Source organism: Meles meles, chromosome 1 (genome assembly GCF_922984935.1).
Source record: "Meles meles chromosome 1, mMelMel3.1 paternal haplotype, whole genome shotgun sequence".
Classification (NCBI taxonomy): domain Eukaryota; kingdom Metazoa; phylum Chordata; class Mammalia; order Carnivora; family Mustelidae; genus Meles; species Meles meles.
The window spans coordinates 136,246,376-136,260,996 of NC_060066.1; the positions used below are offsets into that span (position 1 = coordinate 136,246,376).

Below are 14,621 nucleotides of genomic sequence, written 5' to 3' on the forward strand. Positions count from 1 at the left end.
CAGGGGGAACAGCAGGCAGAGGGAGAAACCGACTTCTCGCTAAGCAGGGAGCCTGATGCGGGGCTGGATCCCAGGACCCTGGGCCCATGACCTGAGCCAAAGGCAGATGCTTAGCCAACTGAGCTACACAGGTGTTCCAGAAAAAAAAATAGTTTAAGTCCAGGTACCTGAGTGATGAGATAATAACAGTTCTTCTGATGCTACAGAATGCAACCTCCTCTTGAATAAACTTAGAATGAGACTTTGCTGAAACAGGTTTGTAAAACTAAATATTTTTCAACTTTTACAAGCAGCCACTTCCCAATCCTCTGGCAAGCATGCCACAGGCAGCCACCCCTATATAAATATGCAGTTAGAAAGATAAACACTCATTAGAGTCCCTAGTGGTAGCATTGTTTCTCAGGGTTCAGCAATATTTGTTCAGTAAGTAGATAAAGAAAGAGATTAGCAATGTTTCCATTGGGCTTTACTCCTTCCTAAAGCCAGCCAGCCCTCTCCCTAGGAGCAAAGCAGTAATGTGTGTGTGTGTGTGTGTGTGTGTGTGTGTGTGTGTGTGTGTGTTCCAGAATGTCTTGGGACAACTTTCTGCTTCAAGAACAAACCAAACTCCTCATTGGGTACATGCTAAGTCATTCATTTTTTTTTTAGGACATTAATTTTAGTAACTTAATAAGCCAGACTTCCAAAATAATAGGAGTAAAACTGTAGAACAAATTTCTTATTTAAACATGTCAGTATAGCTTAAATATTTACACATGAAACTAAAAATGAGTTGGGTGAGTGCTCTAATCTCTTTTCATAGACTTACAGACTGTCTAAGGGCTTAATCTATCAGTTAGTGTAGAAAGAGCTCTGGTCTTGGTTCCAACTGAATTAAGCCAACGATTAACCATATGATCTTTGGGAAAGCTGGGCTGGGCTTACCTTACAAAATAAAGGAGAATGGAGAAGATGAGCTCTAATATCACTCTGACTCTAAAAATTTATGATATGCTCCTGGGAAAAATAGATCTCATCTTCCTATCTCAAAATGTTTTGGTGAGATTAAATGACAGGATGTACTCCAAAGCATCATGTTGACCATGGAATAGAATTCACAGGTAAGGGGTAGCTGTATTTGCTTTCTTAAATCAGCATTTGGCAGAATAAATGAAAGAAAAACAATAGTAGAAAATATTTGCCCCTCCACTTAAAGAAGGAAGGAAATAATTTTAGATTCTAGAGTTATTTGTGGCTCTTTCAGATAGAGATTGGGTGAAGTAATTAAATTTGTCGTGTGTTAAGGGGCGCCTGGGTGGCTCAGTGGGTTAAAGCCTCTGCCTTCAGCTCAGGTCATGGTCCCAGGGTCCTGGGATCGAGCCCCGCATCGGGCTCTCTGCTTGGCAGGGAGCCTGCTTCCTCCTCTCTCTCTGCCTGCCTCTCTGCCTAGTTGTGATTTCTCTCTGTCAAAGAAATAAAAAATTAAAAAAAAAAATTTGTCGTGTGTTAATATGTTGGTTCTGAGCAACTAATGTAAAATCTTTGACAAACAAAGCAATATGGTTCTCTTATCTTATTAAAATTTTCAAAATGTTAACAAACTAATCTTTTCAAAAGATTAATCTAGTATTTAGGTATATGTTATTTTCTTTAAACCTTTTCATTGTTAATTAATTTCAAGTACTTTTCCAGGGTCTGGGGATACAATGGTGAACAAAACAGGCAGAGTTGCTTCCACCAGGGAGCTTAACTTCCGACACTCGTAAGGGAAAATAAAAATACATACTAATAACTATACCAAATCAGTAGAGGGATAAGTGACATGGTAATATTTAAAACAGAGTTAGAAAGATGGGGGAGTATCAGAGAAGGGAAATACTGTTTTCTATGGGCTGGCCAGAGAATACGTCAATGATAAGGAACAACAGAAGACTGGAAGAGAACAAAGAGGAAGTCATGTGGGTACAGTCCAGGTAGAGGGAACAGCAAAGGCAAAAGCTCTATACAAGAGGGACCTTGGCGTATTTGGGAAACGGCAAGGAAGCCAGAGTGGTTGAGTTAGAATGAGAGGAATGATTCCCAAGGAAATCCAAGGAAAGAGCAACTTACCATCATCTTAACGTTGACTTTAAGTCCAGCAAAAACTCTTTTTTTTTTTTTTTTTAAAAAAAGGACTTGGGGCACCTGGGTGGCTCAGTGGGTTAAAGCCTCTGCCTACAGCTCAGGTCATGATCTCAGGGTCCTGGGATCGAGCCCCACATCAGGCTCTCTGCTCAGCAGGAAGCCTGCTCCCCCCTCTCTCTGTGCCTGCTGCACTGCCTACTTGTGATCTATCTCTCTCCCTCTGTCAAATAAATAAATAAATAAAAAGCTTAAAAAAAAAAAGGACTTTATTTATTTATTCATTCATTCATTCATTCATTTGAGAGAAAGAGAGAGTACATCCACAAGCCGGGGGTGGGTGATGCAGAGGGAGAGAATCTCAAGCAGACTTCCCACTGAACACATAGCCTGACATAGGGCTTGAGGCAGGATTCAATCCTAGTACCCCAAGATCACGACCTGAGTCAAAATCAAGAGTCAGACACTTACCTGACTGAGCCACTCAGGCACTCAAGTCCAGCAGAAACTCTTTATTGAACTTCTTTTGCTTTGTGCCTCAGTGTTTCATTTGTAAACCGGGGATGATAATGATACCTCATAGGTTTGTGAGAACTAAATGACTTATTAAATATAAAGAATAATTAAGATAGTATCTACCACTGAGTAGACCACGGAAGGCTAGTTTTTATCACTGTCATCATCATCTCTTTATTCACAACAACATCAATAATTCAACTTTTTAAGCCAATCGTATTATTTTGTGTCAACCATTAATTATTGGGAGAGTTTCCTTACACATGTTCTTAGGACATTAGGTAAGGTCATGGTATGTGATGACTCAAGAGCAGAGGTTCATGTCATCAAATGTCTTACAGAGAACTTAAAATACATGGAAAAGAATTGGGGTGTGAAACTTAATATGTTAATTTAGATATAAAGTGAATATGATATATGCATATACTCACTGGAGTTTTTCCTTATTTTTTTTCAGTCAATCTTAGTTTACTCTCTTGATGGCAACACAGAATTCTTGGATGTTTGCAATCTCTTTCACATTCATTTCCAGCATGTGGTCTGAATTGATTCCTTGTTTCTCAATTACAACCATCATGGAATCAAGATTAATAACCTGCTCGGTGAGTTTTGTACACTTTGGAATCTGGAGCCTTTGTACTCATTATGGCCTTTCTGGCTCTCTGTGGTTCTTTCTAAATGCTCTTGCAGTGAAGGTCAAGGACAACAGCAAAGACAGGGAACCTGCCTGACTTTGGGCCATCCCTACCTGCTTCCATGATTTCTTCTCTTCTCCCAGGAATTTAATCATGGTTGAGGAGAGTCTGGAAGTGGATTTAAAGTTCATTAATAAAACTACTGTGCTTAGAACAATGCCTGGCATATTGGGGTACTCAATAAGTATTTGTGGAATAATTAAACATATGATAGGTCTGGTGGACTATGCTTCACTCTCCTAAACAGACTGTCACTGAAGCATGACTGAGAAGTAGAGCACCTGTCTACTGTACTATCCTGTGGAGCTGGAGTCCCATCTCCTCCTGCCATATGAAGCATCTGCCTACATAATCAGGCCCTTCAACCCGAGGCACAGGGTACCTGGGGCAGGCTTTACTTTTAGTGGCCATTGCACTTAGTTTGACTGGTTTCAAGAGACTGAGAAGAGCTTATGGAGAAAGAAAGAAAGAAAGAAAGAAGAGAAAAGGGAGAAAGGAAGGGAGGAAGGGGGAAGGGAGGTAGGAATAGAAGGAGGGAAGGAAGGAAGGAAGAAAGGAAGGGAGGGAGGGAAGGAGGGAGGGAGAAAAGAAAGAAAAAAGGAAAGAAAGAAGAAAGGAAAAGATATTCTGGAAAGATTTTTATTTCTGGCCTCACTGGTCATTCCCTCAACATTTCTCCAGAAAATACTTAGTAGGAGTCCCTACTGTATTGAACATAGGCCAAAGTAACATAACACTGTAGACCTGTAGACAACCAAATAAAATACTTCATAAAAATCACCAGTGGCACAAAAATAGAATTCTATATACCATATAATGTCAAATGGGAGCTTTGATTTTCAGTGAAGAGAACAGGAAAGCTTCAAGAGAAGAAGTGGTATTCTCAAAAAAAAAAAATTAAAAAATTAAAAAAAGAAGTGGTATTCTCTTTATCATGGAAAGAATGAAGAACATTTCAATCAGCAGAGTGATTATTTGTGATTAGTAAATACTAGAATATTAACAATAATAGAATAATAGCAATATTATACCACCTATCAGAAAGTTTCATTATTAATCCAGCATCCAAATATGTCTCTGAATTTTTGTCTGTGATTCCTTGTGTCCCAAAACTGTGACTCTGAGCCACCTGAACCAAGATACACTTACAGGTAAGAACAAGTCAGTTTCTAAGACCATGAGCTGGGACACTTTCATAGTATTTGGTGGAGGTATTGTCTTTTCTTCCTTCTTTTCTTTACTACACACATGAGAGATCTGTCCCAGATGACAGATTTTTGATGTTCATTCTTTCTCAGTTAATAATTGTATTTATTTTATTGCAGAAATGAGTTACCATCTTTCTCTGAGAATGCTTTCAAGTATCATGTTTCTCCTGACTAATGATGAAAAGTGGGGACTGTGACAGGTGTATATTTGAGAAAGATTTAAAGGGAGGATGAGATTGAGACTTTTTTTTCCAAATTCCATTCCTATAATTTTGCCCATTTATTCAGCAAGTATTCATGAACCACCTGCTTTGTCTCAACCTAGACGACAGAAAGAGTATTCCTGGCAGAGCTATTAAGTTTTACTAATTTATACTGTAACTATTCAATAGAAATGCCCTCCTTTTTCTCATGTATGATGTGTGATCCAACATCTAGTTAAGGCTTTAATTTTGGTTGTTCGTTTCCCTAACAGCGTGGATGAGTCCCATTACTCAAGGAGCATTTGGTGGTTAAGAAGCAAGGAGCATAGTCAGGGCACATACATTCAACTAGTATTTACTGAGCCGGGTACTATATATAAAATATAATGTTATGTGTAGTTTAATTTTCTGAAAATGACAAACAGTAGAAGATAGAAGAAAGTGGGTGAGTCTTAAAGTTCAGCACAACATGTATTTTTTTTTCTGAAAAGGAGAAGGCAGGTGTGGGAAGAAGGCAGACAAAGCAAGTTGAAGATCAGATTGCCCACTGGGAGAAATTCAGTGCCCACCAAAGAAATGGCCACTTAAACAAGGACAGAGTATCTGCTACCTGCTGGACGATACAAAAGGTGACTCGTGCCTGAGGTTCGCTCCGCCTGTCGTGCCGCAAGCCCCACACTGTGGCTAACACGTCCTGCAATGTTGAGGACAGCCTGCCCGCTGGGTGCCTCTAACAACCCTCGCTCCCGATGCTGGAGCCGGCAGCCACCCCTACCCGCAGCCGGGCGCCGGAGCCCCGCCCCGCTCGGGCTCGCGGGCCAATGGGATGGGCCCCAGGGGGCGGACCGCGGCCGGGCGGGAGGTGCGAGGCTGGGGGGGCGGAGCGTACGGGGCGGAGCGAGCGCGGCGGCGCGGTGGTGGCCGAAGCTGCTGGGGCGGCGGCGGTGGCAGCTTGGTCGGGCGTCCGCGGGTCGTGGGGGATGGGGGTGGCGAGCTCCAGCCCTCGGCGGAGGCGGCGGCGGCCGTGAGTGTTGGCCGGGCGTCCGCGTCCGGGACGCAGGATGGAGCGCCACGGTGAGTGTGGGGCTGCGGAGCTAGGTCCGGCCGCGGCGGCTGGGGCTCGGGGCTGGGGTGGTCCGCGGTGAGGCGGGCGGGTTGCGGTCCAGGGTGTGGGTGGCCCATGCGGCGACCCCGAGCCGGGGCGGCGGCGGGCTGCGCTGGGGGTCGGGCTCTTGTCCTCCGTGCTCCTGGTCGTTGGGGAGGGGTCCGACGGGGCGAACGGCGCCTGGGGTGCGGCAGGAGCGGAGGAACCGGGAAGGGCGCGAGCAGTTGCTGCGCGGACACTTCGGGCCCCGCATGGGTGTCCTGAGTTACGTGACGCTGCACGGCCGCCGCAGAGAGGCTCGCCGGACAGACTTAAAGCCCGCTCCAGGTCCCCCCGCCCCACCTCGCGCCCCTTCTCCCCCCCCCCCCCCCCCGGAGCGTCCTGCTGCCCTTCTTCTTTTCGTGCCCTCATCGCCTCCGTGCGCAGTTCAGGGGTTCCTTTACCTCTTAACCTACTGGTTTCCTTCACTGGGACTTCACGTTCGTCTTCCTCGCTTGGGGATCTTTTTGGAAGTTTGGTGGCGGTTTCTGAAATTTCAGTCTGACAAATCGCAAAGGTGAGAAAAAATAACAGACATCTCGTATTCCATATCTACCTTTTCTTATCACACTTATGTCACCTAGGCCCAGGCTGTTTATTATTTGGAGAGGTGGGGGAAGAACTGTAGGTAGAAAAACACTTTCTCTTTCTGAGTGCCCCCCCCCGCCCCCGTGCCTCTCTGTCACTCTCCACACAGCTCCCCTCTCCCTACTCCTCTTTTCTCCCAGTAACTGTCCCTTTACCACCACTCCCTCCGTACAGGGTCTATCCCGCTTTTTCACCACAACCACTCTTTACAGACAAGGGTGAGGCGTTTTTTATTTGTTTTTGTTTTCTGTTTTTACCACTACCCCTTTGTACACTGGGGTTTGGGGATTTTTTGATGTCCTCAGTCTTCTAATGTTGGATATTTGGGGATAGTTAGTTAAGTGTTTGGTGAAGTTTCCAAGACCGTGATGGAGCCAAAATTGCCATCGAGCTTTTGTTTCTCATTTCTCTTTTCCTTTCGCCTTTTACTGGGAATTAGCTTTGCTTCTTCATTCCGTTTGTGAAAGGGGTTTTCTCTTCAGGAAAAAGAATTCATGATTAGAGAAGTCAGAACAAATTATGAGGATCTTGGAGATTTAGATTCCTTTCTTCAGAGATTTCTTTAAGCAATTTGCCAGAAATGCATAATTTAAAAATGCTCCGTGATTGTAGGAACAGTGCAAGTGAAGAGCCCTGGGGCCTAAAATTCATTAACTTTATTGTATGAATAGCTCTGGTCTCCTGATTCTGAGAGGGGTTTGAGAGTGAATTTGGAGGAAAGTAAAGTAGGCCTGGGTAGAAAACGTTTGAGTCCCCAAATCTGTAGGAAATAGAACTTTGGCTGAGATGGAGATAGCACTATTCAGCAAATCTGTGGTGGCTGATCTTTTCCACTCTTCCCAGCTGCCTAAAATAGAACATGCACCTAAATTATCAGTGTCTTCACTTCCCAGCTGTAGAAGCCCTTGACCTAGGAATGTGGGCTTCTACAACCACTGCTGTTGGTCCTAGGAGTGAGCACTATGTTGAACAAAGCTCACACCCAGAAGTCCCGCTGGAAGGATTTGCATTCCTGTACCATTGGTGATTCATTCAGCAGTCACCCAGATATGTCAGTTTCATCCCACTGTATATTAGACCAGGGTCCTGTGGAAGCTTTCATAGGTAATTACAAATTGATAGGGCCCAAGGCATAATATTTTGGGTTACCCAAGAAAAGTATATTAAATGTCCTATAGGAAAGTAGAGGGATGATTTATTTTCTGTGAAGGGAATGAAAAGGCTTCTCGGAAGAAATGATGTTGTGTGTGAGATTGAAATTAAGAGAATAATTTCAGTAAGCACAGAAGGCAGAAAGGCCCTTCTGGACAGAATTGCTGGTTATCTGTAATGCATACCAGGATGTTAGTGATCAGCTTCCCGTGATTCTGCTTTGAAGGCTATTTTGTTTGTTTTTAGTTTGCTACCTCAGCTCCAGATGATGCTGAGCCACAATACATAAGAACACATGTGTAAAGATGTGTAAAGAAACAAGGAGGTTTAAAAGGAGGGTCAGGAACACATTTTGGTACATGAGGATTTTTGTGGAGTGTTTACCTTTCCTTCTTTGTCTTTATTATTACTCTGATAAACAAAAGAGCCATTTGCTTATACTGCCTCCTTAGATAAGAATTCTTCTTTTTCTTAGAAAATGATTCAATATTTGTCATTGAGAAAGTTTTTAAATACCATAGTCTTCCTTCCCAAGGAGGGAGATGGAAAATAGTTTGAAAAGTATTAAGGAAGGGAGTCAGTTGAGTTTAAAGGACTACTCAAATGTAACATTCTGTAATTTTATAATTTATTTATTTAATATTCATTGACCACTAGCATGCTATCAGATTTTTATACACTTTGAGTGAGTTTAGACAAACGTGTACACCCATGTAATCACCTCTGTATTCAAAATCTTAAAACATTGCCATCACTCCAAAAAGTTCCATCATGCTCATTTGGAACTCCCCCACCCTCTCCCCAAAACTCTTGTCCCCAGGCAACCAGTCATGCTTTTTGTTACTAAAGATTAGTTTCATCATCTAGAATTCATGTAAATGGAATTATACAGTATATATTCTTTTGTGCCTGGCTTCTTTCATTTAACATAATGCTTTTGAGAATCATTTATGATTTTTGCCATATCATGGATATCTGTTGTTAAATACTATTCCATTGTAAGGCTATATCATAATTTGTTTATGCATTCATCTGTTGATGGACATGTGGTCATTCTCCAGTTTTTGACTATCATGGAAAACAGTTGCTGTGCACATTTATGTGCAATTTTTTGATGAATGTATGTTTTTCATTTCTGCTGGGTTGTATGGTAAATGGGTTTAATTGTATAAGAAACCGCCAGCCTATTTTCCAAAGTGGTACCTCGTTAGCAGCATTGTGTGAGAGTTTCAGTTGCTCTACCTCCTACCCAAAGTTTGGTATTTAAGTCTAGCTAAAATTAAGAATTCTAGTAGACATTTAGTGGTATCTCATTGTGGTTTAAATTTGCATTTCCCTGATACTAATGATGTTGAACACTATTTCATGTGCTTATTACCCATTTGTGTATTTTCTTTTGCGAAGTTTCTATTCAGATATTTTACTCATTAATTTATTGGGTTGTTTGTTTCTTATTGAGTTGTAACAGTTTTTTATATAATTTGGATACAGTTCCTTTGTCAGATATTTTCTCCCAATTTGGCGCTTGTCTTTCACTTCTTAAGTTGTTTTTCAAAGAGCAGAAGTTCTAAATGTTGATGACATCCAGCTTAACAGTGTTTTCTTTTGTGGTTATTGCTTATTGTGTCTGTCTGATTTTCTCCCATATATTTTTTTTTAAAGATTTTTATTTATTTATTTGTCAGAGAGAGAGAGAGAGCGAGCACAGGCAGACAGAGTGGCAGACAGAGACAGAGAGAAGCAGGCTCCCCGCCGAGCACGGAGCCCGATGTGGAACTCGATCCCAGGACGCTGGGATCATGACCTGAGCCAAAGGCAGCCGCTTAACCAACTGAGCCACCCAGGCATCCCTCTCCCATATTTTCTTTAAAAGAGGGATACTCGAACATTTTCTTAAGGGACTAGAATATAAATATTTTAGGCTTATAGTTTATACACCTCAACATTCAACTCTGCTGTTGTAGCTCAAAAGCAATTATTGACAGCATATAAACATTAGAAATGACCGTATTCCCCCAAAAACTTTTATTTATAAAAACAGGCAGCTGCCCCCTCTGAATCCTGAATTTAAAAGACTGATAGACTTAGGTAATATGTTTTGGTCTCTGATACATGTTGAGATTAATTTAAGGTATGCTGTGACTTAAGTACCCAGGATCATTTGTTTCTCATATAGATATCAAGTTATTTCAGCATCATTTATTGAAAAGACTATCTTTTCCCCCATTGAATACTTTGATACCTCTTGAAAATCAATTGACGTATATATGTAGTTCTTTCTGGACTCTATTCTATTATGTTGATGTGTGTCTCTATATCAGTGTCATGCTGTTTTGACTACTGTAGCTCTGTAGTTAAGTCTTGAATTCAAGCAGTGTTAAGTCCTCATACTTTGTTCTATTTCAATATTGTTTTGGCTGTTCCAGTTCTTTTATGTAATCATATACATGTTAAACCCAGCCTGTCAATTTCTATAAAAAAGCCAGGAGGAATATTGTTTGGGTTTGCTTCAAAGTATAGATCAATTTGAGAGAAATAAAAGTTTTAACATTATTGAGTCTTCCAATCCATGAACATGGTATACTTATTGATTTATTCACTTCTTTAATTTCTTGCATTAGTGTTTTGTTGTTTTAAATTTAGGATCTTGAATGTGTTTTATTAAATTTATTCCTAAAAAATCTTGGGTTTTTTGATATTACTGTAAATGGTATTAGTTTCTAAAATTTTATTGTCCAATTGTTTGTTGCTAGTATATGGAAATAAAATTGAGGTATATTGACTTTATCGTCTGTGACCTTATAATATTCATTTATTAGTTGTAGTAGCTTATTTATGGTTCCTTAGGATTTTCTAGGTACATAAACATGTCAACTTAGAATAAAATGTTTTACTTTTTCCTTTTCAATCTGAATGTGTTTCATTTTTGTCTTGTTCTATTGTACTGGCAGAGACCTTCAGTAACAATATGAATCCTTAAGAGGAAAACATGGTCCTTCATCACAATGTTAGCTGTACATTTTTTATAGATGCCTTTTATCAGGTTGAAATTATTTTCTGTGCTGACTGTTTTAATCATGAATAGATGTGGAGTTTTATCAGATGGTTTTCCTCTGTTGAATATTAAAATAAGCTTGCATTCCTGGGACAAACCTTCTTGGACATAATGTATTATCCTTTTTTTATGTATTTGACTTAATAACACTGTGTTAACAAATTTGGCCTGAAGTTTTCTTGTAATGTCTTTGTCTGATTTTGTTATCAGGGTAATGTTGATCTCACAGAATGAGTTGGAAAGTGTTTCTGCCTCCTTCTGTTTCTCTTCTATATTCTGAGGGGTTTTGTGGTATTATTTTAACCGTTCAATAGATTTCATCATTAAGCCCATCTGGGTCTGCAGTTTTCTTTGTAGGCATTTTAAATTATGAATTCAATTTCTTTAATACATGTGAGGCCATTCAGATTTTCTGTTTTTTGTGTTAGGTTTGGTTATTTGTGTCTTTCTAGGAATTTTCCCATTTCATCTGAGTTGTTAAACTGGCAAATTTTTGTAACATTCCTATTACCCTTTTAATATCTCTAGGGTCTGTACTCATAGTTCTTCCTTCACTCATGATTTTAGTAATTTGCATTTTATCCCTTTACTTTTTAATTAGTCTAGCTAGATATTTATCTGTTTACTTGCTCTTTTCAAAAAAAACAGTTTTTAGTTACACTGATTTTTCTCTGTTGTCTGTTTTCAATAGATTTCTACTCTTACCAATATTCCTTTCTTTTACTTAGTGTGGGTTTAATTTGCTTTTCATTTTCTAGCTTTTGAAGTGGAAGTTTAGATCATTGATTTTAGAAATTTTATTTTTTTATTTTTATTTATTTATTTTTAAAGATTTTATTTATTTATTTGACAGACAGAGATCACAAGTAGGCAGAGAGGCAGACGGGGGGCGGGGGGGAGAAGAAGGCTCCCCGCTAAGCAGAGAGCCTGATGCGGGGCTCGATCCCAGGACACTGGGATCATGACCCGAGCTGAAGGCAGAGGCTTAACCCACTGAACCACCCAGGCGCCCCAGAAATTTTATTTTTAAAAGCATCTAAAACTGCATATTTATCTAACCACTGCTTTTAATATGTAACTTACACAGTTTGAAATGCTATGTTTTCATTTTTATTCAATTCAAAATATTATTATCTAAAAGTATATTTTATAATTTCCAATTATTTGGGGATATCCCTATTATTTACTGTTATTAACTCCAAATTTAATTTTGTTTGAGTCAGAGAACATGCCCTATATGATTTCAATCCCCTTAAATTTATTGGGACTTGTCAAATGGTCCCATATATGGTCTGACTTAGTGAATATTTTATGTGCATTTGAACAGAATGTGTATCCTGCTGTTGTTGGGTGGTTATTTGTATCTATCAGGTCAAGTTGGTTGATAGTATTGTTCAACTTTTATATATCCTTACAGATTGTCTATCAGTTTATGAAAGAGGAATGTGGAAATCTTAACTATCATTGGGATTTGTCTGTTTTTCCCCACATTTCTGTCAGTTTTGCCTCATGTATTCTGGAGTTCTTTTTAGGTGCAGAAATTTGTAGGATTATGTCTTTATGATTAATTGATTTTTTTAGGTGCAAAAATTTGTAGGATTATATCTTTGTGACTAATTGATTCTTTATCATTATGATAGTCTATCCCTGGTAAAACTCCTTTTCCACTATAATAGAGTTACTTCTTTCTTTTGATTTGCATGATGTATCTTTTTCTGTTGTTTTGCTTTCAATTTATTTCAAGTCTATTTCTTATAGGCAGTACATGGTTAATTTTTATTTTTCTATTCATTTTGATAATCTCTGCCTTTTTATAGGGGTGTTTAGAGTATTTATATTTAGTGTAATTTTGCTATGATTGGGCTTAGGTTTATCCTCTCACTTTTTGTTTTTAATCTGTCTCATCTGTTTGGTTTTTTTCCTCTATTTTTATTCTTGTCCTGCCCTCTTTTGGATTATTTTCTTAAAATTCCACTTATGTTCTCTTTTGGCTTCCTAAGTGTATATATAAGGGTTTTAATACACATTTTTAGCTTCTTCTTCTTATTTTTTCTTCTTATGATTATACACCTTCAAACAATATTATGCTACTTTATATAATGTAAGAACCTTATTGTATAGTTTCATTTCCCTCCTGTGTGCTATTGTCATACATTTTACTTCTGTATATGTTGTGAATGCCACAACACATCATTATTACTTTTGTTTTAAATATGAATTTTTTAAGTTTACAGGATTTAAAGATTCTTCTAAAGCTTCTTTGGGGTGAAGCCAGAATACAGACCTATTTGTTAGGTCTGACTTAGATATGCTATGAACACATGCTGTTTTGGGACCTCTTCTTCAGTGTTCATCAGGTTTCTCAACTCTGGCTGATGAAAACTCGGAAGTCTTTCAGCCCTGTGGGAGCCCTGAGTTACAGCTCTCTGGAAATTCTTTGCCTATCCCTGGTGGGATTTCATCCACACATTTGTGGCTTTGTATTCAGCAAGAGAATTAAGGGATTGCCTGTGCAAATTTCTGGAGCTCATCCTTTGCCTACCTCCTTCCTCTTTGGTACTTTGTCCTGCAGATTCCAGCTGCCCCAGTCTGCTCTGCTTGTCTTTCTACTTCCTGTGCCATGGTCTAGAATGTGCCTCCAGTCAGAAAGTTGGGGCAGTTGAAGGCCTGCCTCATTTGTTTGTGTGATCCCATACCTCAAGGATCATAGTTCTATGCTGTCTGTAGTCCAGTTCTGAAAAGAATATAGTGGAAGGGCAAGTCTGGGCTCATTTCTGCACTTGATATGTCTAAAAATTTAAGCCTTTTTTAATCTAAAGATTTCTTTCTATCTTTTTCCTTGTAATTTATTTAAAAAATTGTGTTATTTGCTCTACAAAATGACCCACAGTCTAGATTTTGCTGGGTGCATCCTGTGATGTAATTTAGTATGTTCCTCTAGTTTACATATTGCTTAGAAAGTAATATTTAGGCCTAGAGCTGAGTTTCTCAACTTTGACTTTATTTCTCAAACTTGACAGTATTTGGGCCTGATAACTCTGCTAGGAATGGTGGTATTTAGGCTTAGTTCGGGGGCGGGGGGGTGCTCTCCTGTGCAAGTAGGATGTTTTAGCAGCATCCCTGTCCTCTACCCACTAGATGTCAGTACAACCCCCTCCCCAGTTGTGACAACCAAAAATATCTCCAGAAATTTTTAAATGTTTTTAGATCCATGTTCTCTTATGGAAAGTAGCCTATCTAAACCACAGAAACAACTTCAGGAATATGAAGTTATCTACGTAGCAAAAATAACAATGCCAGCTAGTTAATGCTAGCAGTTGGAGGCTTTATAGAACAGTTGACTCAAGAGCAACATTATAGGAGATGTTAGTTTCTGTTTCAGAAGGAAAAAATAATAGAGGATAATGTAAATTGGCAAAAACAAATAGTTCATTTTCAGTTATATGTTGCTTTCATAAATTTTTTTTTCTGCAACTCATTGAATGTTTTAAGATGTTGGACTTCTACAATAGATAGACAGGGGTTAATTTTTTTTTTTTCTTTTTGGTAGCACTTTACAATTTAATTATAAACCAAGAATTCTGAACTTCCAGAAAGATATTTATGTGATATAAAATTACTTAAAACAAAATGCAGGTGGGAGAATTAATAAAATAACCCTTTTAATTTTAAGGTGAACTACCATTTTTTCAAATGTTTCCAAATGTTATCCTCCTTACTAAGGAACAAGCATGGAGAAGATGAAAGGTAATTAATGTATTTTTTAAAAATGTAAAAGGATTGGGATTGAGAGACTTCTCAAAAATTTCCCTCAGATAACCTTACTTATAGTTTAACTGTCTAACATTCATTGAAGACCCATCTCTGTCAGGTTCTAGGCACAATAATTATGTTTTGAGGTGGTGTAGAGGTAGATCTGGTGGGAAGGGTCTTGAGATTAACCCAGAACAGATCTGAGGA

General features: G+C 39.2%; 1 protein-coding gene across 4 annotated transcripts in view; it reads left to right on the forward strand.

Moving 5' to 3' along the window:
* The first annotated feature begins 5,648 nt into the window (after positions 1-5,648).
* ARHGAP29 (Rho GTPase activating protein 29) overlaps positions 5,649-14,621 on the forward strand; it is a 75,005-nt gene continuing 66,032 nt past the window's right edge. For 2 of the 4 annotated variants that reach the window (XM_046021791.1, XM_046021800.1), the window contains exon 1: positions 5,649-5,796. In XM_046021791.1, coding sequence (XP_045877747.1) covers positions 5,784-5,796 — 13 coding nt within the window. In that variant the 5' untranslated portion in view covers positions 5,649-5,783. The remainder of the gene's footprint in view (positions 5,797-14,621) is intronic. The other 2 variants (XM_046021766.1, XM_046021783.1) reach the window with 2 other exon arrangements.